A 26498-nucleotide genomic window follows, 5' to 3' on the forward strand; every position below is an offset into this window, starting at 1 on the left:
AAGAATCCAAAGTTGATGTCTAAGGACCAGACCCTAGCCCATTCGCTGACTTTTCTATGCACTGCTAATGGCGAATAGTCTGTGAAACTGCTCTCCCAGGGCACCCAGCATTTAGCAGTGCTAGTCTGTGCCAATACATAAAAAGAGCACCTTTATATAGGAATGCAGCCCATAGGACACTGTGATGGGCAGTACCTGATAACAGAAGATTCCACACTAATAAGTTCTGTATCGGATGCAACCGTCTGTCGGGCCATAGCTTCACGGGCTGCAAGCTGTTTTTTTCTCAAACTCTTCAAGTTATGGGAAGGTGACCATTCCTGTCAGCGTTTTTAAATAGGAAAAATTGGAACAAGTGTTTCTCACTATCTAGAATTACAGGTTAATTATGATTAAGCTAATTATATATTGCTTCTATAATATCTATTTAGAGTGAACCAATTTCTAAAACAGGATGCTTTCATTTACAGATTTCCCTCGCCAACCACGGTTTTGCCAACCACAGTTTTGAGTATCCATGTTTAATATTCTATATAACATTTTGGCTACCATGGTATAGTTTTGAGTAATCACAGTTTTCCGTGGCCACGCAGCAGCCTGCCACCTGTCATTTTTTCCATAATCCTCTTGTCTTGCTGACCACGGGAACTTTCAGAAAACTAACCCCAGCAGTTGGCAAGGGAAACTTGTATAATCCTATTTTGTAAGGGTAATTGGAAAAAATAGGAAGTCTGGGTAACAATACTAGAGAAATAAAACCCACCAACCCAATTCGTAGCAAAATAGCCATCAGAGTATTTCAAATTATACTTATAAATTAAATTGACATTTTAAGGGAGAAGGTAAAAGAATAGATTCCTTACCAAAGCAGTCACCACAGGGAAGTTTTTTGGCATTTCTCTAAGAAGAGTACATGTCCTCACATCCCAGATCTCCAGAGGTTTGTCTTTAAATACTACAGCTAGGTACTGCCTGAAATGAATGAGCCCTTTCTTATGTCAAAAATATCCAGTTAAAGAAAAAAAAAATCACTTTTATTTCTGTTATTTTATTTTATATATTTTCTTCCTGTCACCACGGCAGGCACAATTTACTCTAATGGCAGGAGGTGGAAAGAGACAAAGTGAGGACACATTCAGCAGATCCTGGTCCTGCAATACAATTTGTGGAGTTGGATGTCTGCACTCATAGGAGCCCACTGAATTTCCTGGAGACCTCAGTGAGTCTAAATGGAATTCTTTGTAGGATCAGGGCCTAACTGATCAAATTAACTAAAACTTCTGGCACTATGTGGAAGAAAGACTTTGAGGAAAAAATAATAAGTGCTCCATTTTAGCAGCTTTCAGTGAGTTGACGTTTAGACAACCACAGCACGCCAGCAAGAGAGGCCAAGATTTTAGTTTGGACAGAGGGAGAAAGGTTTATAGTGAAAGAGATCTGCGAGCCAGAAAAAAAGAAAGAAGCTCTCACCACAGGCCTGTAGTAAATGATAAAGAATCTTACAGCAAAGCATTTGCCAGGTCTGCTTCCCAAGGAGCCACTCTTAAGGAATTTCCTGCCGTCATCCTGTAAAGGCTGATTAACTTGCAAAACTCTGTCCAGACTCAATTACTCTCCCTAAGCCCATGGGAAGCACCTTTAGAATTAACTCCTTGGTTTCTGGCCATCAGAAAATGTTTTTTAATAATGGAAAGTGATTTTTTATTGTTAGGTCTAATTATTTTTAGCATGGAATTGAAATATTTGACATTTCTTGTGTGTTATAATCAAAATGTTGTTAAGTCTATCTTCTAAACTAGGCGGCATCAGAATCTGCATTTACTTTTCATTCTTCACCTTCCTTTGTTTTCATGTAATAGTTTACCTTGTCAGTCTGAGCACATACTTGTTATTAATTGGTAATTGACTGTGTTCACAATTATAGGGCCAAACTATGCTAACTGCTGTGCAAAAAATACAGGAAGATGTTTTCAAATGTCAAAAACTGCTTGCCATATAATACAGAAAAAGAAGGGAATGTAATATACCAGGATCTCGGGGTTGGGTACAAGAGCAGTTCTTTTCATATTTTTAATGGTTATTCCATTGAATCTAGGGCTATTTAAATTATTTTTACAAAAAAGTAGTCTTATAAATTATATATTACTTGTATTAAGCATAGTGCCTAGGAGCTCTTGTTATAGTCCAAAATCCCAAGTCAGTGGGATGTAAAAGGAAAAAAAATTGGCCCTCTCTCTTAAATGGCTTTCACATTATTTTTACTTTGTGTATGCCAACTGCTGAACATTTATGAAAAGGTGAGAACAAGCTTTCATTAGTCAACATGTGAAAAAAGACTATTTCATCCCTAACCAAAACCCTCTGGCAGCATCCAGATGAGCAGGGGAATGCGCTTGCAGCGGCAGAGATAGTAACAGTGCAAACTTGTGCCTCTACGTTGTGCCGCCACACATGCAAACTTGTGCCTCTACTTTGTGCCGCCACACATGCCCCGTACCTGCCTTTTGTTGCTCATCCTGACCAGACTCCATGTACACCGGGGGGGGGGGGGGCATTGGCTGGGGTACAGCACATGGAGATGGGGGAGCAGGCAGCTCAAGGCTCCCTGCTCCTGCCTCTGTGTACTGTGGAGCCTCTTCACTGAGGGCCACTGTGCCCCAGGCAGCCACAGAGCAAATTAGCAGCTCCACACATGGTTTAGCATGAAATACATGCAGTTTGTGGTGCCACAGAGATCTGTGGCACCATAAACTGCACATGCTAGCACATGTGGACACACCCTCTGATTTTATATTAAAGCTGAGATCATATAAAGAGGATCTTGAAATCCCTGGAGAACCCCAAACTCAGCAAACACTCATTTTTCATTGACTCAAGCCATAAAAATGGCAAGTTATCTCCATATCACTATTAGAATAATAACCCACCACCTAGGCTAAGTACAGACATTTGATTAAATCAGGTTCAAAATGGCTGCCTGATTTAAACTTAGCTTGTCCCGGTGCCAACCTTACACTTACAGACCTGGTCTCAGCGACTGGCAATCAGCCTAAACCTGTAACTGAACAGAAGATCCAGGCACACAAGCCAGTCTAAAAACTGAAGAATCCAGTTTAAGATGAACCTAGATCTATGTAGTATCAGACTCATTTGATTTAAGTCAAACTGGTGCATGGAACTTCTGTCACTTCTCGTGTACAGGAAAACCCAGCCACAGGCCCCAGGCCCCCCACCTTCCCTAGCACTGGTCTATTTTTTGACCACCCCCGCAGCTAGTGCTCTTAACCCCCTTTCCATAAGCCACTCTGGATGCAGCTGCTTTTATTAGCGTTTGCCATGGCCACGGCTGAGCAAGTAAGTCCTGGTGAGGGGAGAAGCAAAAGGAATAAGGGTGTAGGTTTGCTGGGGTAGGGGATCCCACTCCACCCCTTGCAGGTCATGCCTGCTCCCCAACTCCACCCACAGGTCATGCCTACCCTCCTGCGCCTGACTTGTGGGTCACGCCTACCCCTCATCCCCCAGCAGAGCCCTGACCGCTCAAGCCTGCTGGACACCCAACTCATCATCTAACCACCTCCCCACCCCCCCGCATCCTGACTTACCTGATATCAAGCAGCCATTTTGAATTAACTTCCCCCTAATGCCCGATAACATCTGCACTTAGCCCTACTGTTTCAAAAATCTAACCTGACTCTAAAATGTGTCCTACTAGTCCTTGTTGGCTCATATAAAAAGCTCACTGCCACAAACCTGGTATTCTAAAACAGTAGTATCTCCCTTGAAGCACTTGCAAATACTTTTAAGCTCAGTTCTTCTGGAGAGTCTTTTCTTGGAGCTGGTTTACTTCTATAATTTTACAGAGATCTTCAAAAATTCAATATACTGTACAAGCTTACTTACTTCAAATGAGACACCTTTATCATTTCAATGGCTGGTTCATCATTGCCTCGTTCCCCACGGAATGCAATGCTCCTGCCTAGAAAAGAAAAGTTTATATGGGAAGAAAAAAAAATCCCATGGAAATAAAGCCACTGTATAATTGAACCGCCACTTCCCCCACTACTCTCTCTGAGTAACGGTTCAGTTTTCATTCACCTTCTGGGCACTAAAACAATACAGTTTCCACTGCCTGACATAATATGGTCCAATAGTCTCATTTTCAGAGCTGAGCTACTGAAATTGATACATGATTGTGATTACCAAAATACAGACAGGTAGAATTAGGAGAGTTATCAGAATTTGGGTTCAAAGACAATAACATTTCATATAGAGCTTCTTCCTCCTCAAGGAGGAAATCTTGAATGGATTTCAGTTTTTTGTTAGGAGAAACATATTCTGCCCCAGCATCTTTTTTTTTTTTTGGATAGAGCAATCACCAAAAAAAGAGTTTCCTATGACTTATTAACAATTCCTTTGCTGAGTGGAATCATTCACTAAATCATTGATGGCTTTTCAAATGTAAGATTGGTCAGTGCTAGAGAGCAATACTGAAACTCACTGTCCTAGCTCACTGATGAACAGGAAATCTGGGTTTTCCATTCACCATAAAAAATGTGGATTTTCCCCTTTTAAGGAGAAAAGCGCAGGAATGGCGGGTTTCTCTTTGCAGGCTGGCACTATATATATGTATTTTTTTAAATCATGCAAAAACACAGATGTTGGGGGTTTTAATCAGAGAATTTTGGATTGGTCATCAAAGAATTTGCATTTTAAACAGAGAAAACCAGGATCCCTGCTGGTGATGAAGAATGTTTTGCATTCAAAAGCTTGTTTAACTTTACCCCAACCATGCAGTTGGTCCAAAAAAAGACATCATCCACAACGATCCTTGTCCTATCTCACAAAAACATCCCCATGCCTTTACAACTGTCATTTAGTATCAAAGACTTAAAAAAACGGTTTAAATAAAAACAATCCAAGTTACTCCGGAGTAGCCAAATGCCTCAAACTTTGATAGGTATGCCATCGAATTAAGTAAAAAATTCTTCTTCAATTGCTTTCCCTGTGGCTGCAAGCTTCCAGCATAGCCAAGTAACCCATCATGGACCAGGCATATGAAAGTTCTCAGTCCTAATCAGGCAGATCTTTGCAGCAGTGCTGCTATGCTGAAAATTAAACTCTTGTTTTTTTCTTAAATGAGCAAACATCTTTAGATGTTTTTTTCATTTCCACATTCAATATTTATATCCAAGAAGTATATAACAGATCGTTCACCAAACACTTGTGATTGGATGTAACCTGGCTGCGCTGTCTTTCATAGTGCTAACAGTTTGACTGTGAAACCAAGTCCATGCCAACTATTCTACCAAGTTGCCAAAAGAGGCAAGAGGGAAGATTAACTCATTGTTAATATTTGCTAAAATACTAGGTAACTGGGCTGCTATGGAAATGTTGGGTTAAAAATTTACTGATTTTATAAATGTCAATGTCATCATTTAGGTTTCTAAAGAATGCAGTTTAAGAGAATCTAAATGTACATCTTATTTTAAAATGACACAGATATATTTTTATGATTTTTACCTCCTTTCTATTCTTTTATTTTGCAAGGAAAATAAAAGGCAAGAGGAAGTTTAAAAAGCTTTTTTGTGCAATACCTTAGAAGTAGTTATGAAAAATGAAAATGTAAACATTTTTATCTTAAAAAAGTCACTCTATGCTATACATCGGCATTTTACAAGATGTGGGTCCTTCAAATTGACATGACAAGGTTTAGCTTTTTACAGCCAAAACAAAAATGGTTACTGAACTACTCTGTTTCCTGTACTGTGCAACCACTGAAGTCAAAATATAAAAATGGTCTTTCAGACACCTTAATTCCCACGAGTTCAAAAGGAAGAGCCAGAAATGTGGCCATGACCAAAAACTTAATAAAGTCTATTAACTAGTTGATTAAAATATTTCTTATATATATATATCATATTAAACCAAGACAACATGATAACTTCTGTTCTGTATAATGCATATATGACTTTTGTTTGTTTTTAACAATGCTTTTTTAAAAACTCATACATTTCTGAAAAATATTATCAGTTGATAATTTAGTATCATACGTGTGCTACAAACTTGGTTTTCAAAAATCTAGAACTCTTGGTTCAGAAATGATACCTTTTATTAAACCAACTAGGAAATTGAAAAAAAAAAATTATTTTTCTGCAAGTTTTGGGCCTCAAACACCCTTCATCCAGCTCTGGGAAAATTAAAGATGGTAACAAGTCCCCACAGTCAGGAAATAAACGTCCATGAGAGTGTCTCTCTGAGTTGTTCTAAGTAGCCAATACAGCTACCAAATACATCCCTGAAACATGGAAGTCAAATTGTAGCCAATTTGGGATTTTAAACTTCGTTGCAGAACAAGAGAGATTTCTAAACCTCCCTGCTTGCCATCTGACACCTCCAGGAAAGGAATCCTACCTGATCTACACAACAAAGAGTAACTCAGAACAACTCACAGAGACACTCTCATGGACCCAGAGGGACAGATTTTTCATCTCCAGCTCCCTCTGTGCAAAAATGAAGTTTATTTAATACCTATGGGGACTTTTTACCATCTTTAATTTTCCCAGAGCCTGATGAAGGGCATTTGAGCCCGAAAACTTGCAGAAAAAGAGCTATTTTTTATTTCCTGGTTGGTCTAATAAAAGGTATCATTTCTGAACCAGGAGTTCTAAATTTTTGCATTTCTTTTTGTCTCAGACCAACACGGCTACCAAATACATCCCACAAACTTTATTTTAACTTTACAATGCAGCTACCCCTCCGAACCTTGACATTCTGGGGTGTTATTTCTTGTTTCTAAAAAATTTTGATATCAAAAGTATTCAATTTTTATGTAGAATGAACTGGTTTTTAAAGGAAACTCCTGCAAACCTATAATGTGATCTGAAAATTTAATTATATGCTGGGAACAAAGTAACAAGTTCTGCAGACCAAATTCTGCTCAGCGGCTTAGGCCTAGGCTAGAAAAAAAATATCCATTGTTAACAATATACATCATCAAATGTTTCAGCTGAATGCAGAACATATATAATTGCTTCACCAAATCATGACAAACCACATTGAATAGAATATCTGAAATCTGCTAAGAAGGTATACTTGGAGCCTGTCATATCAATGGCAATCTGAACTTCTCCTGCGCAGTCTTTTGTATTGGTCTTTATATGCGGTTAAGAAGTGTCATAGTGGCCCCTGGCAGATGTTACACTTTCATACATGATTACCCAGTCAATCATGTCTTAAGTAGTAACTGGGCCATATGTTTATTAAATTAACAGTGCAATAAAACAGGGAATGAGTCATTATCATTACACAAAATGGGTGCAATAACTTTGTGGCTGGTTCCCATCATGCTAACAATTGAACGTGTGGCCAAACCGATCAGCTGATCTGTTCCCCACATGACAGCCTTTGCTCCAACGCCCCCCAGAGGCAGCGTGTCACATTAATCAGCTGATGAGAGTGCTCAGCCTCGAAAGTGTATCAGAGCCCTCTGCTTCAGTGTGCCTCCAATGCTGGCAAGTGCTAGTCACTTAATCAGGACTCCCAGCCTCAGAAGCGCATTGGATTCTCAGCTCTCGTGCGCCCTCACGGCTGAGAGCACCAGTCAGGTGATGAGCACACTCAGCCTTCAGGTTGGACTAGAGCCAAGGGCCCCAATGTGCTCCTCAGGCTGGGAGCCCCCATCACCTGACTGGCACTCTGAGCTGGGGGCACTCAACAGGGTATGACTGGGATCTGATCAACAATCTTATAATCATGCCTCCTGCCATGCATGCACAGCACAGCAAGAGGTGTGGTTGTTTGGATTGTGAATCAGACTCCATCACGCCTTTAACTGAAAATTTCCCAGCGGCCACTGGGTCAGACCAATGGTCCATCTAGTTTAGTAATCCTGTCTCTGATGCTGGCAGGAGTGGATGCTATAGAGGGAGAGCACTGAACTGGGTACATCTCTAATGATCTGTCCCTTGTTCACTACCCTTCTTGGTATCCACCATCGTTACTTTAGAGATACCAAAAGAAACCACTCCAACTGTTCTGTCCTGTTTAATAGCTAAATAGCTTAAAAATGCACGCTGCTAAAATGGTATTCACTCCGCTACAGACAAATGGCAATTATCTAGTTTCGATTAAATGAGAGTGATTTGTGCAAACTTGTTCCTTTTAGTATGTTTTCACAGATCTGACTGGAACTTAAAATCTCACACAAAGGAAGATGGAATCCGCTCAGTTCCTCCTGGTTACATTAACTTTGAAAACAAGATACACGTTTTTATTTGGCACAGAAGGCAACAAAATACAAACTGAAACACCCCAACAGATCTGTCATAATACTTTTCAGAATTGACTATATACAGGTTTTCCAAGAAATACACACCTGTTGGGAGATCAACCAGCTGCAGCTCATTCCGTACTAACCCCAAATTGTTGGGTGCTGATGTAGCAAAGGAGAGGAAACCAGTCAAGCTGACCCATTCAATGGCTCTATGAGAGTAGAAAACATGGAGCACATTAGTTGCTTTTTTAAGGTATTTGGGTGCACAGGAGACTAACTAGATTAACGACAACTCTATAGCTTATTATACAATCTGAAACAAATATAAAGCTGATTTTCTTTATTTAAAAATGCAAATAAATACAAATACCACACACAGAAATATGTATACGAAAAATATAAAAATGAAGATCTCAAATGATTGCTAAAAATCTCTTTGCAGATTGAATTTATATATTTTGTGACAAGTTAGGTGCTTTTTGGGACAAGAGGAACTTTTAACTTAGAAACAGCGGGGAATTTTTTGCCAAAAATGTCAAGCATAAACGTAACGTAAATGAGCCTGAGGATGTAGTAGTGGGCCATGAATGCCGCTGTCACAGAGGACAGAGTTCTGCTCCCAACTTCTCCTGTCCAGTAAAGCATCAAAATGCCTATAGGAGCCAGCATACATTTGTATGGTTTTAAACAGCACTAAAAAGTTACCTCCAATTTCAGTTTACCTCATGATTTTTTCACCCCCGAATAATGAGAATATTATAGGGGATGTCCCAGGATGGACAAAAGATGGACTTGGGAGATCTGACAGAGCTTTGCCATTACCAGATGCTATTATTTTATAATTCTAAATGTAATATTTTTCCAGGCTGCTCTCTGTTACACAGACACCACAGGAAAATTTTCTAGACTTTTAGTCACTGGTTCTCACATAAATGTAAGTCAAGTATATTGCCTTGCCTTCTGATACCAGGTAGCCATCTGTCAATGTTAACAACTACCTACAGGATGGTATGGGGGGGGCTAGTACACTTCCTGGTGGACCTGGAAGTCAACCGGAAACACTTCTGGCCCGGTTCCAGGTCCGCCACTGAGCATGCAGGGGTCCCGCCGCCCTCCCCTGTGGGATGGTCCATCCACCCCACCATCTCAGGGTTCATGAGCCACACCTGGTATATTGAAAAAAACAAGGTATGTAGAAAAAAACATAAAGCTGTGTCTGTCTGACTTGCTGATTCTCCAAATCAGACTCAAATCAGGGCAGTGATCCAAATCAGCAAATCGAGTCACTGCCCCCTGAATTGGGCCGAATCCAAATGCTGCCCGCTACGCGCACCCCTAAGAGGCAGCACAGCGCAGATACAGCAGAGAGCAGAAAGCTGGGCATCACATCAGGCAGGGAGCACAAGGCAGGAAACAGAAAGCTGAGCAGCAGATCACAGAAGGGAAAGGGATTGCAGTGGCACTCAGGGAGGGTGTGGCACTCAGGGAGGGTGTGAAACAGGTTGGCTCCCACTGATCTACAGAATCCTATATTAACAGAAAAGTTACTTTCAATTATGAATGTCTGCACTGCTGCATCAATATAATTGTCTATTACTGACATAGGCATAAGTTAAATATGGAAGAAACTAACAATTCATGGCATTAATGAAACAACTGTTCCCACTGTAACACAGGAAATTGTAATTTTTTATGTTGGAGTATTTCCATCCCACAAAACTTTGCTTTAAAACTACCACCCACTTATCTCAAATAATTAAGAGTTACATTAAGCTGCTTTTATAAACTACATCTATTCTTTGAAAATATAAAGCCCTTTGTCCCCATGGCATGGACAGCCCAACCACACAGGCTACCTCCTCCCACCCCTCACCAGTTCAGGCAGTTAGCTCTCCTGTGCGGTGTACAACACCCCCAGCACTCTCCAGGCACCTCCTGGCTTCTGTGGCAGGAGTAAATGTGGAGGGGGAATGGCAGCTGGGTGCGAGCCTGCAAGCTGCGCTCTAACCCTTTGGTTAACCTGGGGGCTGCAAGCTGGACAGCCCAGGTTTAGTCAATGTAGGGTAGGGAGCAATTGGTCCCCAGTAAGTTTGTGCCAGAAAGTAAATAGAAGCTTTCTGTCAACATTACTTAAATGCTGAATGTCATTTAAGAACTATTTTAAAGATATATGAGTTAGAAGGTAGCATTATTCAGCATAACAAAGTGGTACTGCTCCAACTCAAATGTGTTATTGACCATATAATACATCCCTGGACTCCTACTTTCTTAAATTCAAACATGCAAAAGTGACTGCTACACAATGGTACTCAACAGCTGTTACATAATAAGCTATTTCATGCCATTCAGAGTATTCCTCCCCAACAGAAAATTAGCAGTTCAAATGACTACAAAAGGCTCAGCAGGACATTTACAGAAATCTCAAGATAAGTTGCTGAAATCATTCAGATGTTCAAGAAGAAAAGCCTAATTTTCATAATTGAGACTGAATTTCCCTTTCCGAGGTAAAACACCAGAGCAAAATCCAGTTGGGTTTCACTAGCATTAGAAACCATGGAAGAACACAGTACATTTCTGTACGTCTTTGCTTACCATTTGTCATGCAATAAAACTTAAGGGAAAAAGTACAACACTGTCCTCAAGAAACCCTTATTTCTCAAACAAAGCTGGCCATCACTATGTATGCTACTTGAACAAACTGATAGGAACTGCTGTCCAGGTTATCCAATCCAAAATTTAAAAACTTAGCATGCTAATGTGTTGCATTTTCCTAGACACCTGAAAGACTAATAATTAGTTTTTTTCCTACACCTTGTTGTAAAAGGTTTCAACAGGCTGGATGTTTTCACATTTCCTTACTATGGAATGCTCAATTAACAAAATGCTCAGAAAATGGTTTCCGCATAACAAGTAATACGTGCACAGTTTCCAGCTCAGAAAAATTTCTGCTTATTGTTAATTTTTTTTTTAAGTTCCTTGCTATACTGCAGGAAGCACTGATTACGTGCAGATAATGGTGATGGGTGTGTGTGCATCTGTCATATTAGATCCTAAGTAGTAAGGTTTGCATTTAAACTTACGTACATACTTCAAAATGTATAACAGAAAGTATTGTGGAAGAGAGCATAGGTGAAATATCAGATATAATTTCAGTAGCTTTAGAAACACTCTTCAGCAAGTACTATGGTTCATTCAGGCCATAAAGACTGTGTTATACTAAGATCCTCAAAGAACTTCCTCTTGCCATTTGCTGGGTAACTGAAGCTGTAACTATCCCCCTGGCAAACTTAGGTAAAACTCTCGTAGGCATGACTGCAACTGAAACAGCACTGCTGGACCTGACCTCAAGTCCTACCAACATTTTGTAAATCAGTAAATGAGGTATTTCACCTGCAAAGATCCATGTCACTACTTTTGCCAGGTCCCCACATATCTGAAGTATGTCATATTATAAAAAGGTTTCTGTAGGAGAGAATTAAATCGCTAACATGTTCGAAGTGTACATGATGGCACTTCTTGTAGTAACTATTAGGGCTGTGCAAAGCTTCGGTCCCTGATTTGATTTGGTGGGCAAATCTCTTAATCCGAATTGAATCAGGAAACCCTTTCATCTGTCCGACTCAAATCAGAACCCTCCAAATTGATTCGGAGCGATTTGGAAAGATTTGGTGATTCAGACATAGCCACAGCTTTAAATGTTTTTCCTACATAACTCTAGGTACCAGGCGGCTCATGAACGCTGCGATGCTGGGGTGGATGGAGCCTCCCACAGGAGCATTGGGGGCTCCCAAGCGTGCTCAGCAGCAGACCCGAAGTGGACCAGAAGCACTTCCAGTCCACTTCCAGGTCTGTCGGGGAGCATGCAGGGCACGCCCCCCGCACCTCCCCAGCTCAGAGACTGGTGCCTCCCTCCTGGGTCTGTGGGGGCACCCAGGGTCCCCCTGCGGCCAATCACTGAGCTGGCGGGATGCGGGGGGCCCCCCCCGCACGTTCCCCAGCGGACCCAAAAATGGACCAGAAGTACTTGCAGGTTCACCACCAAGCACGCGGGGGGTGGGGGGCCATGCTCCTGTGGGACGCTCCATCCACTCCACCATCGCAGAGTTCATGAGCCGTATTTCAGAAACAAGTAAGACTTTCTACTGGTAAAACTTGCTGTATTTCAGGTGGCTTTAATAAGTTAGCATTAATATCCTATCTTACATAATCTTTCTCATGAATTGTTAGACTTCTACAGAAATTGCTTCCAAGGTTACTACAACTAGATTGAGAAACTAAGTCTTTTAAAGCTCTGCTGACATAATGGATCATACCAGTCACCATGAAGCAAAATTTATGGTAATTTTAGGTCCATTCCAAAATCAGACTCAGCAAAGAGCAAAACTGACAGAAAATCACTATTATCAAGCTTCTAAAAAGATGTAAGAGCATTGCAGAATTAAAGCCCACATTTGAAATAATCTTAAATCTGCATAAATGTAAAATACACAGTGATTAACATAGAAGAAAAATGGAAACAGTATATGAGTCCCTTCTCATCCTTCTCCAGAACGTCTCCTAAAATTTAGTTGAGGTTTCTTCCTATTAAAATTTTTCCATGTTGTCATTTCTTTTTATAAATAAGGTGAATGAAATGTTCAGGACATGTAATATTAGTGACACCTGTATGTCTGCTGGATGAGTATAGAAAAGTGGTGCTCAAGCTTTTCACTCTGTGGCCCAGATGAGTGACTTGGGGACAGTCTGTAGACCAGACTGGGCCTTAGGACTTGGCACTGACCCCTTCTGCCCTCTGCATACTGGGCTTGTATTTTGGGGGCCCAGGACCACCCCAGTCCCTACCCACATTCACCAGGATTGGGTCCCAGGGGTCCAGGACTGCTCTTTCCTGGCCACCTATAACCAGGATTGGGTCCTGGGGTCTAGCACTGCCCCCATCCAGCCCTGCATGCTAGGTTGGGACACCACATTCAGTGTTCAGGTCCCAGGGCTCACCACGGGTCCAAAATATGATAACCAGGTCCCCATCTGTCCCATAGGCTGGGGCTTGAGCATCCCTTATTTAGAACTCAAGTTCTTTCCAATTACTTTCAAACTGCTGGTGACACTTTTAAGAGGATTTTTTAATTTCATATTCTACTGAAGGTCAGTTAAATAAGTAGAGTTAATATTCAAGTGCTAATATAAAATGGATAAACTGAAAAATATTTTTAATATATTTACTGTACAAAAGCACCTAGCATTAAGAAAACCTCAGCTCTGTTATCAATTATTAATGAAGAAAAAGATTAAAATAGCTTTCCTGAAAGTCATGCTTTCAAAGGGCATATAAAATTATATAAGGCATTAGTACATCTTTAATGAAATAAGCCACTTTACACCTTTTTTTATTTTTTAAACCCCATCTGTGTTATGTTAGTAATGGTTTTTAATTTTAAATGCTGTAATCATTTTAATGAAATATAAAAAATAAACCAGGATTCAGTATTCTCTTGAGATACATAAGAGAATATAAAATGAGAATAATCTTGAAAGTACTTAGTAGCACCAAATAAAGGTAAAACTAAAATTTAGACAGAGAAAGGATATACTATCCCTGAAAAGCCTACAAGGACATTTATATTATAAAACGAAAGCAGGATTCATGTAAGTAGTTCTCTGGAAACATTTTTCTTACATTTTTGAACAATGAACAGGGGGATCTCAGAACTCTTCTAAATATATATTTATATTAGTTTTTATTTTTATACACACACACACATATATAAATGTATATATAGATAAATGTAAAAATATATATAGTTATTATAAAAATATTCCATTCCCTTTACTACTTGAATGGACCCTGGAATTGGTTGACTTTCAGAAAACAAGATAAGAGATTACTCTTCTTCATATGACTATAGTTATCATCTCTCACATATGCATGAAGACAGACAGACCCGACCAGCTTTCTGGACCCTTTAATGTGTTTGGGAACATGAACATGTTAATGAAGACATAGATTTACCACCTGTCAGATATTCTGCAGTAACTGCCCACATCCACACTCTTATGACAGTAAATGAAAGCTGACTCACACTCCCTTGAAGGGACAAGCGAGGGGAATAAATTACAAAGTAAGAGAGCACATGTAGGCTGTTATCACAGGGTAGTAATAACATTCTGTAAATCCTTGTCCTCATTTACCTCACAGCAACTTGTTTGGGTGCATTTGCCCTATTATCCTTATTTTAAAAAACTAAATACTACATAATGTATTTAGTTCTAAATCTCAATCAAAATACAACTGCTTATAAATCATTTTGTGTTGAAATTTTATCACCAGCCATCGCAGCCTCATACAAATAATAATTAAAAAAACCTTAACAAACAGAACATAATTATTTCCAAGGGGGGGAAAAAACCCCATGAGTCATAATAGCTATATAAACAAGACGCTATAATAAAGTTTCTCGTGTTAAAAAGTATTCTCTGTGCTACAATGTTCTAGAGAAAATGCAAACAGCTAATGTTCATCCTAGATCAACAGGTACATTAGTTACCAATTCAAATATTTCTAGTTCACTGCAATTTCCAGTCTAATTTTCACAATGAGTTACTGCTTTGCACAGCAGAGATACTATTTGCTAGAGCAGACTGCTCAATAGGGTAATTTTCTTGCGTGTCATTAATGATGAAACAAAATGCCTATATTGCTTGCAGAACATTAAATACTTTAATTCTCATCTCCCAAAAGGATTAGTAAGAATTAAAAAGAAAAAAATCTTACTTGACTTCACAGGAATGAATGCTTAACTCCTTGTGTAGCAGTCCACTGGTAAGATTATACACCAAGACGGAGCCATTACTTGTCCCTGTAAAAGTGACTTATATTGTATAAAACAATGCAAAGCAGCTATTATACCTAAATGGAAACATATACAGCTCCTTTTATTTGTTTGCACCAATGAACAAACGTATTTATTTGACACTACAAGGGTGAGGTGGGCACTCAGCATCTAGGCATATGAAGTCTAAACTCTCTCTCAAAGGCTACAGATCCCAAAGACAGTTTCCACTAAGAAATGCTCACATACCTGCCGTTAAGGGCATCAACTTTTGGAATCTGGTGAAGATCTGGATGGTAAGAGTTTGGGGCGTTTTCATCAGGCATAATACATAAAAATGTTTGTTCCAAGAGTTGAAAAATAATTAAGATGCACTTACAGAAATTTAGGGTAAAGCCTAATACAGGCATAAAAATGTAGGGTAATACAGAAGGTGTCCCTGTGTTTCTCATGCAGATAGAATCATTGCAGTAGATGCGAGTATAAACTGGAGTACTGCAAGCATTACCCTAAATTTCTGTAAGTGCATCTTAATTATTTTTCAACTCTTGGAAGAAACATTAAGGTAACAGCTGTAAATGAAGCTTCCACAGTAATGAAAGCTACAGTTTGACAGCACAGTAAGTGATCAAGTCAAATCATGAATGCCCACTTATACTTTGGAACAACATTATTGAACGCAGTTGGTGAGTACATTTGAAAAACAATAAAACAGGATTCTAAGGAATTATACTTCTTAGAGTGAATCCCCAGCTGTGATCCTACCCTATTATACTGGTCAAAAGTACTGGACTAATATAAGGGCTTTATTACACATTACAATTTAAGCTTCTCAAATGTTCATCAGTGTAAGTGTTGGCTCGAATTTAGAGCCATCATACATTTGGGCTAAAAGCCTTCTCTTACCGTCCTCAACCTGCAAAGCTGTGACTTGCTACTGAGGGCGGGTGAGAAGGTCCTGACTAGGAGCTAAAGCTGTGAGTTGCCACCAGAGGGCTGGTGACCAAAACCAGCTTCTATCCTTGCTTTCGGTGGAGGTGGGTTGGAGAGATGAGTTGGCAGGGGCACAGACATTAGACTGGAAAGGGGAGAGTTTAATGATGGGCACTGGATAGTGAAATGGAGAGGAAATGAGTGGGAACAGAAGCTGGGGGCAGGGTAGTAAAATGAAGGAAGTCAGCCACTGAAGCCACTAAAGGATAAAATAAAAAGAACTTAAAAAAAGAACTTAAAAAGAAATGAAGAATAAGTAAATAAGAGAGAGTTTTGTCTTTTATTAAACTAGAGTTGGGACTGGGATTCGGTAGCCCCAACTAATGAGGACAATGCTTCTGCCTCGGGAGGAAAACCCCAGCTCATGGGAACCCCACTCTGGTCCCCTACGTGGCTCTCCCATTTACCCTCCCTTCCAGACCAGTCTGTGCCCCTGAGAGCCGCCTGGCCAGGTCACATCCCCAGTGGTGGGAGGGGGAATTGGCTTGGTACCAGTACCACCCTTTGTGCAGTAGAGTTCAAGGGTTGGAAAGTTTACCAATTCAGAACAGGAGGGTAAGGGGGTGGGAGTGGGGGGAGGACAGTATCTTGAGATGCAAGAGAACTGAAATTTGGTCAGCTTATCTCTGAGGACTGGCCACTCATTCCTGGAATATGAGCTGGGTAACACAGATCAGAGATAAATCTGCCCCAGAGTGGCATAACTTTAAGATGCTTAAAGGGCAGTTAAACTTTGTTTACATGTCCTAATGTGTGGACAATCCCTGAGCTGTCTAAAATTAATGTATAACAAGGCCCTAAGATGTCCAAGTTCTTGTCAAAGGAAGATTCCTTGGGATATGTACTGTTGTAGACAACAAGGAGGTTGCCCTCCTGAGGGAGATACATGGACTAGAAAACGGAGCACAGAGAACGGTGTTATAGAGTACAGCAAAGACACTGAAGTGTTATAGCCTAGCGGGCAACCAGACAGTAGTTAAATGTAATTTAGACAGGTTCCCAGGACTTCTAAATTATGTCAGACTAAATTCTTCAGCCTCCAAAAGAAGTACAATCAAGAAGGTGCAATCTTGCAAGCACAGCATCTCTACAGCTCCAGCCTTGCAGCTGACACGCAGGTAGATAGCTGTGCATACACTGATTCCTGCTGAAGGCACTGGGGGTTACCATGAGCATAAGGACTTGCCAACATGGGGTCAGTTAAAGAATCAAGATTTAAATGGAACAACTCAATACATACAGCAAGGGTAAACATAACCTGGGCCAATTACTACTGTACCTATACACTTTTAAGTGTGCCATAGTTCTAAATGAGCATTTCTTTCAGGACTCAGACCAGCATTTTAATAAGTCCTTCAGGACAAGTGACACAAGAAGTAAAGAAGAGTATCTGGAATGGGAAGAGATTGGGTTTGGGGAAGATGTTCCACCAGCAGAGGGCAGCATGGAAATGGTGATACTAGGAAAGAACTAGCACAAAAACAGCTGTGTACAAGGTGGGCAGGACAGTAGGCCGACAAAAAGCACTACACACACGCAAAGGAGAAAGTAATGAAATTTACAAAATATTTCAGAGACCAAACAACAAGCCTCTCTTTTGGACTGGATAACCAGTATTCATTAGTACAAAATGTCAAGTAACTTTTTCAGAGCCATAAGTAATGTATTAAAAAAAAAATCCACTTACCAACAGCTAGGAGTGCTTGATACTGCTTAAGGTTTTTTGTTGTAAGAGGTGGACACATCCGGATAGCAAACTGAGGCAGGGGAAGCCCTGAAAGCAGCCCCGTCAACAGAAATTTCAGGTGAACTTCTTGCAAGAAATAATTTTTTAACTGTTCTTCAGCCACAGTGCCTTGTCCTGCTTTATGTTAAAAAAATTAGTTTCTATGGGTATGACATTTTTAATACCAGACACAGGAGTTATAAATAAGTATTATCAACAATCTGTGTAATACATGATGCAAAGTAACATTTAATGAGACACCCTCTACTGTTGGAAAAAAAAAAAGAGGACAAGTACCATATTTGCTCAGTCTAGGAGGAGGGTTTTCCCCCTAGGCAATATGGGGGAAAAAGCCCTTTGTCCTGAACCTGAGTAGAAGCTTGGGAGGTAAGTGGCTGCTGCAGCTCTGGCTCCAGTCCCAACCCTGGCGTGGGGTTGGAGTTAGAGTCACTATCTTGGCCCAGCTGCGTAATGTGAATACGTACAAAAAACGTAGGTAAAAGATAATCAGGTCCTAAGTGTCTTTTGTCCAGTAGGCCAGATGGGCAGTGCCAGGTCTGCCCATGGTCCCGATCCAGAGCACAGAGTGGGAGTGGCAAGCCCCATCCAGCTGTGCAGAGGAGGCTAGTGGGCAGCCTGATCCCAAATCAGCCCATCAGAGGATTTGGCATGGCCCAACCCCACAGAAGGAAAAGGGGCTTGACCCAGCCCCAACCTGGCCCTACGGGGGAGAAAGGATGTGGCCCAGCCCTGATCCAGCTGCAGGGGGGAGGATGAGGTGTGGCCGCCATGTGAGGTTTAGGAATTTGGTTGGGGGAAGGGTGACCATATTAATGGCCACCACCCCCCAACATTAAACTTCTCAACTGTGGGGTCCCAGTAGGTCAGATGTGATGACTCTGCAGGCTACCTCTGGCCCGTGAGCCAGAGGCTGAGCACCCCTGCTTTAAACCAGTGGTTTTCAAACTTTTCAGATGAAAGGCACCCTTCACTGGACTCAAGGCACCCCTTCATAACTTCTGTGAACCAAGTGGCACCATTTTCAAGAAACAATTTATAAACTTCAGTGCTTACCCGCTTGCAGAGATATGGGGGCTCATTCAGGAAGGAACAAACTTGAATCTGTGATTATCTATTTAGCTTACCTGCTTATCTCTTTAAACCTAGCTTATCTTGCAGCACCCTTCAAAGGATCTTGCAACAGCTAGGTTGAGAACCACTGCTTTAAGCAGTGGGAAATTAGAGATGAAACTGCAGAATGACTCTTCATGTGGTGGGAGCATGTCTACACTGTATATGAATAAGCTAGTGTCAAGGACACACTTAAAACTCAATGATCCCTAGAGCTACGTCCATTATTTCATTAAATATGCTCAAACTACCAAGAAAAGAGAATTGCTGCTTTATTCCATTAAACAAAGCATTTTCTTTTTAGAATTCATTTGAGTTCCAAACAAAGTTCTGCACCATAAAAGCCCTAGAAAAGTGGGTACTGTCTTTAATGAGTTCTGAAACTAGTTTTAATAATGACACACACTCCACTAATCATAAGATTTTCTAATAGTTTTAAACATCTAACTCTAAAAATTAGATATAGTGGTTAGTCTTACCTATCATGTTATCTAGTGAAAGGTCTGGAAGTTTGTTCTGGGATGCTCCTACAGGGATTCCACAGAAAGAGGCTGGCGAATACAAAGGAGATGCACTTGAATTGCTGTAAAAAATGAGAAAAGACAACTGGAATGTAAAATGGTATTACTGTATCTCTGACCAAGTCAAATGTGTTTTTTCCCAGAATTGTTCTCCCAATATTCCTACTACTTACTATTTTCAGGAACTTCTGTGGAGATTTTCATATACAGCCTTACCAATATGAAGTAACTGTCTAGGTATCAGGTAATTAATTCTGCACAATTCTCATCTTTTTTATGTGCATTTAGTATGAAAATATGAGCAACAGTGCTAACAGTAGGAAGGAGAAAAGGTAGTTAAAGGAAAATGTTTCCTTAAAATTTAAGTGTTGGTTCCTTCCATATTGTAGGAAGTTTGCAAGCCAATTATTCCTAAAGCAAAAGGAAGGAGTAAAATTCTCTCTTTCATAACACAAATGAGATTTAAAACCCTATGCTTAGTACAATTGTTTTTATCCTCTTTATAGGCACATGCTTACCATATTTTCTATAGCGCATCAAATTCTGCTATTTTTGAGATATAAGTTAGTACTGTTACTTAAATGCCTCTCATAAATAGAATTAAAAATAGAATTAAAAAATGGAAACTTAATACAGTTACCTGGCACGTAAGCTTCTGCCAGAAATGGTAGACTTCAGTTCCCATATCATTACCCTGCCATCACTGACGATGAGAGCTGCAGAATTTTCATTCACTGGGCAACAAACCATGCTGAATGGGCGAACTGTCTTTGTTACCCTAATTGCATCACACTGACTTCGTAAGTCATAGATCAGCTCCTGCACCGGATCTGGATCTGTAATTTCACCAATGAGAAAATACTGGACATAATTTAGAAAATATTACTGGAGCCTGACATGAGGAAGTAGGAAGTACAAATGACTTTTTTTTTTTGTTAGAATACTATTTTTTTGGTTTTTTGATACAGTCTTCCACACTGTTCTCGCAGGCAAGCTAAGGAAGTACAGGCTGGATGAATGGACTGTAAGGTGGATAGAAAACTGGCTGGAGAATCAGACTCAGAGGGTAGTAACCAATGACTCGATGTCTAGTTGGCAACTGGTATCAAGTGGAGTGCCCCAGGGGTCGGTTTGTTCAATGTCTTCATCAATGACCTGGAAGATGGCATTGAGTACACCCTCAGGAAGTCTACAGATGACACCAAGCTGGGGGGAGTAGTAGATACGCTGGAGGTTAGGGCTAGGATTCAGAGTGACCTAGACAAACTGGATGATAGGGCCAAAAAAATCTCTTGAGATTCAACAAGGACAAGTGGAAAGTCCTGTACTTAGGACAGAATAATCCCATGCACGGGTACAGGCTGGGTTGCTGACTGGCTAGGAAGCAGCTCTGCAGAAAAGGACATGAGGGTTAAAGAGGGCAATAAATAAGATGAATATGAGCCAGCAGTGTGTCTTTGTTGCCAAAAAGGCTAATGACATACTGGACTGCATTGGTAAGTGTGTTGCCAGCAGGTCAAGGGAAGTGATTCTTCCCCTCTATGCAGCACTGGTGAGGCCACATCTGGAGTACTGTGTTCAGTTTTGGGCCCACCACTACAGGAAGGATGTAGACAAATTGGAGAGAGTCCAGTGGAGGACAACAAAAATGGTGAGAGGGCTGAGGGACATGACTTACGAGGAAAGGGTGAAGGAACTGGGTTTATTTAGTTGGCAGAAGGGAAAACAGAATTGATTTAACAGTAGCCTTCAACTACCTGAGGGGGTGGGGTTAGAAAGAGGATGGAGCTAGACTGTTCTCATCTGGTGGCAGATGACTAAATAAGGAGCAACGGTCTCAAGTTGCAGCAAGGGAAGTTTAAGTTAGATATTAGGAAAAATTCTCTCACTAGGAGGATAGTAAAACACTGGAACAGGCTACCCAGAGAGGTGGTGGAAGCTCCATCCTGGGAGTTTTCAAGACCTGGATAGATAATGCTTTGCCTGGATGATCTAGTTAGGGATAGTCCTGCTTTGAGCAGGCGGTTGGATTAGATGACCTCCGGAGGTCTCTTCCAACCCTAATTTTTTATGATTCTATGAATACACAAAATATTTTGATGAAAACCAAAAGGAAATTAAAAATTAAACCTTTTTAATTTAAAAATATACACTGGATAACCGTAAGAAGTTCAAACAGAGGTATCTGTAAAATGGGTTCTTTTATTGGAACTGTGCAAATCTTAAAAAGGTCACATGGTAAAATTTCCCTTAAGACAGGTATAAGAAGCAGCGATACCCTATTTTCCACCCAAGCTAAAATACTTCAACTTGTTTATTAAACTGAAATAAGGTAATGTGATGCCAACATAATGTCAGAATTTCTCGGATTTTATACCCCCACAGAAAGACTGAAAAGAGAAACACCATTTATTTTCACACTGGGCATTAAAATTAACAGAATTGTGTCTGCATATAGCCATCAGTTAAATCTTTTATCCCTTATTTAATGTCATCAAAAACATTTTACTTTTAGTAACATGCTGTTAAAAAAATTAGATATGTTTAGTAACTCAGAAGTAAAAACTGGAGTCAATAAAAACATTCCAGTGCTAATCACCATTCAGAGCAAATGACTTCCAAACACTTTTGTGAATGCATTTGTAAACAATCCTTCAAAGACAAATTGGTGTTTTGCTTTGCTTTTTATCTGAGTTTCTCTATGAATCCTGTTGTTAAGCTGATTCGTAATTTAAGATATTTTATTCAGCACTGAAAGGATTTTTAGGATATTCATGCTCTTATCTCATATTGAATACCAAGAGAATTTAGAATCAACATTGGGAAATAAAATGAAGATTCAATACTCAGAAGAAGAAGAGACAAGAAATATAATGACCAAACATCATGTAAAATATACTGAAAACCAGGTGTGAACATGTTTCTGAAGTTTAGACTTTGTATTTGAAAAACACAGGAAATCCAATCAGGGCTAGCAGTGTGGACTCACTAACCTCCAGCTCCATTTTACTCATTTGTTGACAAGCTCACCTGGTTCCTCATTTGGAGAGCCAATTATACTGTTCAATCTGCGAACTCTTAAAGTTATACATCCATTTTCATGTAGGCAAAACAAACCATCACGTTGAAAGCAGGGAATTACCTATATAAATAGATGCCAAAAGCATTTGGATTAACACCAGATCACGTACTGTGCAATTCATATTAGTATGCTTATGGAAGTGCATGATCAATTGTTTTAAAGTAACTGAAGAACAGAAAACGAAGGGACTATTTGAGTCAATATCTAGTCACATTATCTATGGCAGAACCAATACCCTTTAAGGAAATTCCAGTTTCTTGTGCACATACGCAGTGCAGCCCTATGCTATAAAAATTATTCAGCCTTTGACATTCATTTTCCTGAGTCAATTAAATCATAAAATAAATGGTATGTATACACACAATTTATTTTATTATTTAGTTATATATTTTTATTATACGCACACACATGTACATATACATAAGTGTAAGCAAAATCTCAGTTCCTTATAACTCAGGAGATTATATTGTTTTATGCATAGATATGTAAATTACTGATGGATATTGATGAAGATGTCTGCAAATCCCAAATATTTCATGCATTTTAGAACAAAAGTATGTATTGAAGACTGTGAAGAGTAATTGGGAAAGGCATTTGATAACATCTAATAACATTCAGCCCCAGCCAGTGCCATGTGGTTCATAAGCTCTATGTCAACCAATTTGAGAACTTTATCTGTGATGACTTATGAAGTAAATTGGCATACTAAATTTACTGGTATTATTGATACTGGTTTCAGGAAGAAAGAGCATGCTTCTGAGGACTTCAATGGTTTCATTTGTTTTAAAGTAGCATTTCTTCCACATGCACAGATAGAGAGATGTGCTCAAAAATCTGTTGTAGCTTTGTACTCTGCTTTTTCTCTAATCACATGATCTCAGTTACTTAGATAGGATCCCAGACTTGACTTCACGACCTAATCAAGCAAAAGTAAATGCTAAAAAAAAAGTGCATGTCATATTTTGTGTAAAAAACTAAACGACCAGAAAATGAAATTTCCTTTCACCACAGGATTGTTTCCACACTGATAATTTTTATAGCACAACAAACTGAGGTGGATTTGCAGAAGGATTCATAGAGCTGAATTAAACAATGTTTGCTGCATCAGGGGCCAACATTTTCCCTACCAAATTTCTTTCTATTCTACTCAAAATACAATCAGCCTGTGGGCCAGCAAATAGTCATATGTTTTTTCTACTCCCCTCTTAACAGAAAGCACCCTGCCCCTACAATTAGAGAGCATCTGGTAAATAAAAAAAATGTCATTCAAAATTTGGTATCTGGTAATGCGCGATCAGAAAGAAAAGATGCCGTAAAATTAACTGTCTAATTCCCCTCTTGCCTACCTTTGTTCAGATTTAGGATGAACACAGCATTTTGCTCTGATTCCAAAGCTTTTCATTTTCCATGCCCTCCCACAAATGTAAAATGAAAATGCAACTGCTGTGTTGGATGATTAGCTTCTCTTCTATAAATACTTCTGCAATGTATCAGTTTTCAAAATGACATTCTGATCAGATAAAATATTAATAATAATAAAATATCAGATAAAATACTAATAAAAAAGAAACTAAAAAGGAAAAAAAAAAGATTAACACAGAGACTGTTCATGGAAGGAAAATACTGACAAACTCTTGCTGGAGTGTTTGCAAAAATAACTGGAATATTACGCAAGATGCTGAAACGTGCAATTCCCCAAAATCATTCTATTTACATTATTTCTAATATAATACCAGCTTAATCATACTGTGAGATTTAAAAAGCTTCCATTACAGCATGCAGAAAAAACAGATGCAATGGAAAGCTAACAGGGTTCACTAGCCAGCTTCCAGTATTCCATGTGCTCTGATAGTAACTTGCTGCAAGCTAAATGAAGTGATGAACTCCCCTTAACATCACAGCTTTTAAATTCCTATCCTCACTCTTTTTTAACAAATTTAGGCCTCTGGGAAGCTGTGAGGAAAGCAAAAAAAAATCCCTGACATCATCAGTTTTGTCCTGAGGGGAAACATTCTTATAATCCTAAAGGGAGTGACTTGGTCATACTGACATTATCCTGGAAATCCAGTTTAAACTACACTTTCATAATTCAACAAGGAGAGCAGGGCAGTAATTGTAGCAGAACAGCTGATGCATGCCAGTATAGTTTATGTACAGCAGGAAGCAGAGGACAATCAACTGGCTCTCTCAAACGGATCAAAGGGGTATAAGAAGAGGCAGTGGTACCTCTTCTCCAACCCTATGAACCACAATCTCTGCTGGCATTTAGGCACTGGGATGGGTGGACGGAGTAGTCCAGGCTCATGATCTCTTGCACGATCTTCCCAGTCTATCCCCTGATAGCAACATCTATTCACATGGAGACACAGGAGGCGATTCTGAGAACATAATACTCAGCACTGTCACAGGATCCTGGGTTCAATTTCTGAACACACAGCTTCCTCTGTATAACTCAGCAATAAGAAGTATCCTAGGTTGAAACAACTCATTCTTACCCCTTCAGCAGAGAAAAAACCCATCTTGTTTCCCTAGGCCCAGTAAAATAATTGACACACCTAATATTTAGATATACAGCTTTCATTAATTGTCAGTGGAATTTCTGAGAAACCAGTGCTCATTCAAGACCTATCCTTTTCACACCCAAATTGGAATTTCTGATGGGTCTCAACAATTAAAAATCCCAACACAGATTTGAGACAAATGCAGTAAATGGTCTTTTAAAGAGACTTTCATTCATGTACTTGATATTTATAAAAATTCACTAGAAGACCATCAATAGAATTAAGAAAAAGCAATCTTAAATATCTTGCCGCAAAAAGAAATATTCAGTGAAATTAGCTTAACAACAAAACACTTGGATAAATTACCTGTAGAAAAGGTATCCCTGTTCTTTCAATTGCTATCACACCCACTGTCTGGTTCACTTCCAGGTCAAGAATCAAAATTTCTCTGGGATAGAGTAGCAACATGTAGTTTCTTTTCGAAGGGAGGTATGACAACTGAAGGCAGTCATTCAGGGTTACGGACTCAGCACTGAAATATACCAAATACAAATTTACAAAGTATGCTGTTAGGTTACGCAGCAAGTAGGAGCAGTTTGGAATAAGTTTTAATACTGCTGTGTTTCAAATTCATATATTATTAATAGCGAAAAAAGTGATATTTGGCATATTGCCATAATGAGCAATTGTCTAAGCACCACCCACTTCAAGAGTTAAAGACAGTTATAAAAATTCACTTAATCCATTATGAATCAAAATCACCCACTGATATTATAGGTGGTAGGACTTTTTTTTTTTTAAATACATTTGCTTCTCTAGACTCACAAATTTAATGGTTTTACATGTCCAGTGCAAAGCAGTCCAATTGCAAAGTGTTGGCCATTGTAGCAATTATTGGTATTCATGGAAAATTAGTTTTACTTGGGCTGTTTATCGGTACTTGCATGTAACCACGCATCATTTTTTATTTTGCAATTAACTAAACTAGTCGTTGCCAAAAAGGTATATTCAACCGAAGGAAAAAATAGAGAGCATGCAAATGTTATTTCCATATCCCACTGGCTACAACACTAAAATTTAAATGCATTTAAATTTGCGAGGAATTTTGGAGTAAAAGATACTCTTTAGCTTATATGTTTAATCCAATAAACTGATCTGAATAGAAAATAACTATATAAAGTTTAAACTCCTAATACTCTTCAAAAGACCCATATAGTTAAATAACCAACTCTCACCTCTCCTCTTTTTGGTCCATTTTTCCCCTTGCTTCAACCAGTCTAAATAGCTTGCTGTGAGAAACTATAGGTTTTATTGTAAGATTTGTGCTTTAAAGCTTAATACAGACATTCAAAAAAGCCTGAAGAGGAATCAATCTAAGTTACAGTTTTCTGTAAGCAGTGTAGTTTAGATTAGTAGTGAACAGAACGCACATTCACCCTTTG

At 39.5% G+C, this 26498-nt stretch overlaps 1 protein-coding gene across 2 annotated transcripts in view; it reads right to left on the bottom strand.

Annotated features, from left to right (window-relative positions):
• WDR11 (WD repeat domain 11) overlaps positions 1-26498 on the bottom strand; it is a 93000-nt gene that overhangs the window by 26537 nt on the left and 39965 nt on the right. Inside the window, exons 6-15 of one of the 2 annotated variants that reach the window (XM_090057345.1) lie at positions 25423-25588; positions 22504-22615; positions 20114-20309; positions 19432-19535; positions 17783-17956; positions 15045-15129; positions 8375-8481; positions 3901-3976; positions 864-972; positions 196-320 (exon numbers count right to left, since the gene is read on the bottom strand). In XM_090057345.1, the coding sequence (XP_089913471.1) occupies positions 196-320; positions 864-972; positions 3901-3976; positions 8375-8481; positions 15045-15129; positions 17783-17956; positions 19432-19535; positions 20114-20309; positions 22504-22615; positions 25423-25588 (1254 nt within the window). Of the gene's footprint in view, positions 1-195; positions 321-863; positions 973-3900; positions 3977-8374; positions 8482-15044; positions 15130-17782; positions 17960-19431; positions 19536-20113; positions 20310-22503; positions 22616-25422; positions 25589-26498 lie in introns of both variants that reach the window. The other variant, XM_090057344.1, reaches the window with a different exon arrangement.

The sequence above is a fragment of the Crocodylus siamensis genome, chromosome 7 (assembly GCF_052110815.1).
Source record: "Crocodylus siamensis isolate JL-2025a chromosome 7, ASM5211081v1, whole genome shotgun sequence".
In the NCBI taxonomy this organism is placed as follows: domain Eukaryota; kingdom Metazoa; phylum Chordata; order Crocodylia; family Crocodylidae; genus Crocodylus; species Crocodylus siamensis.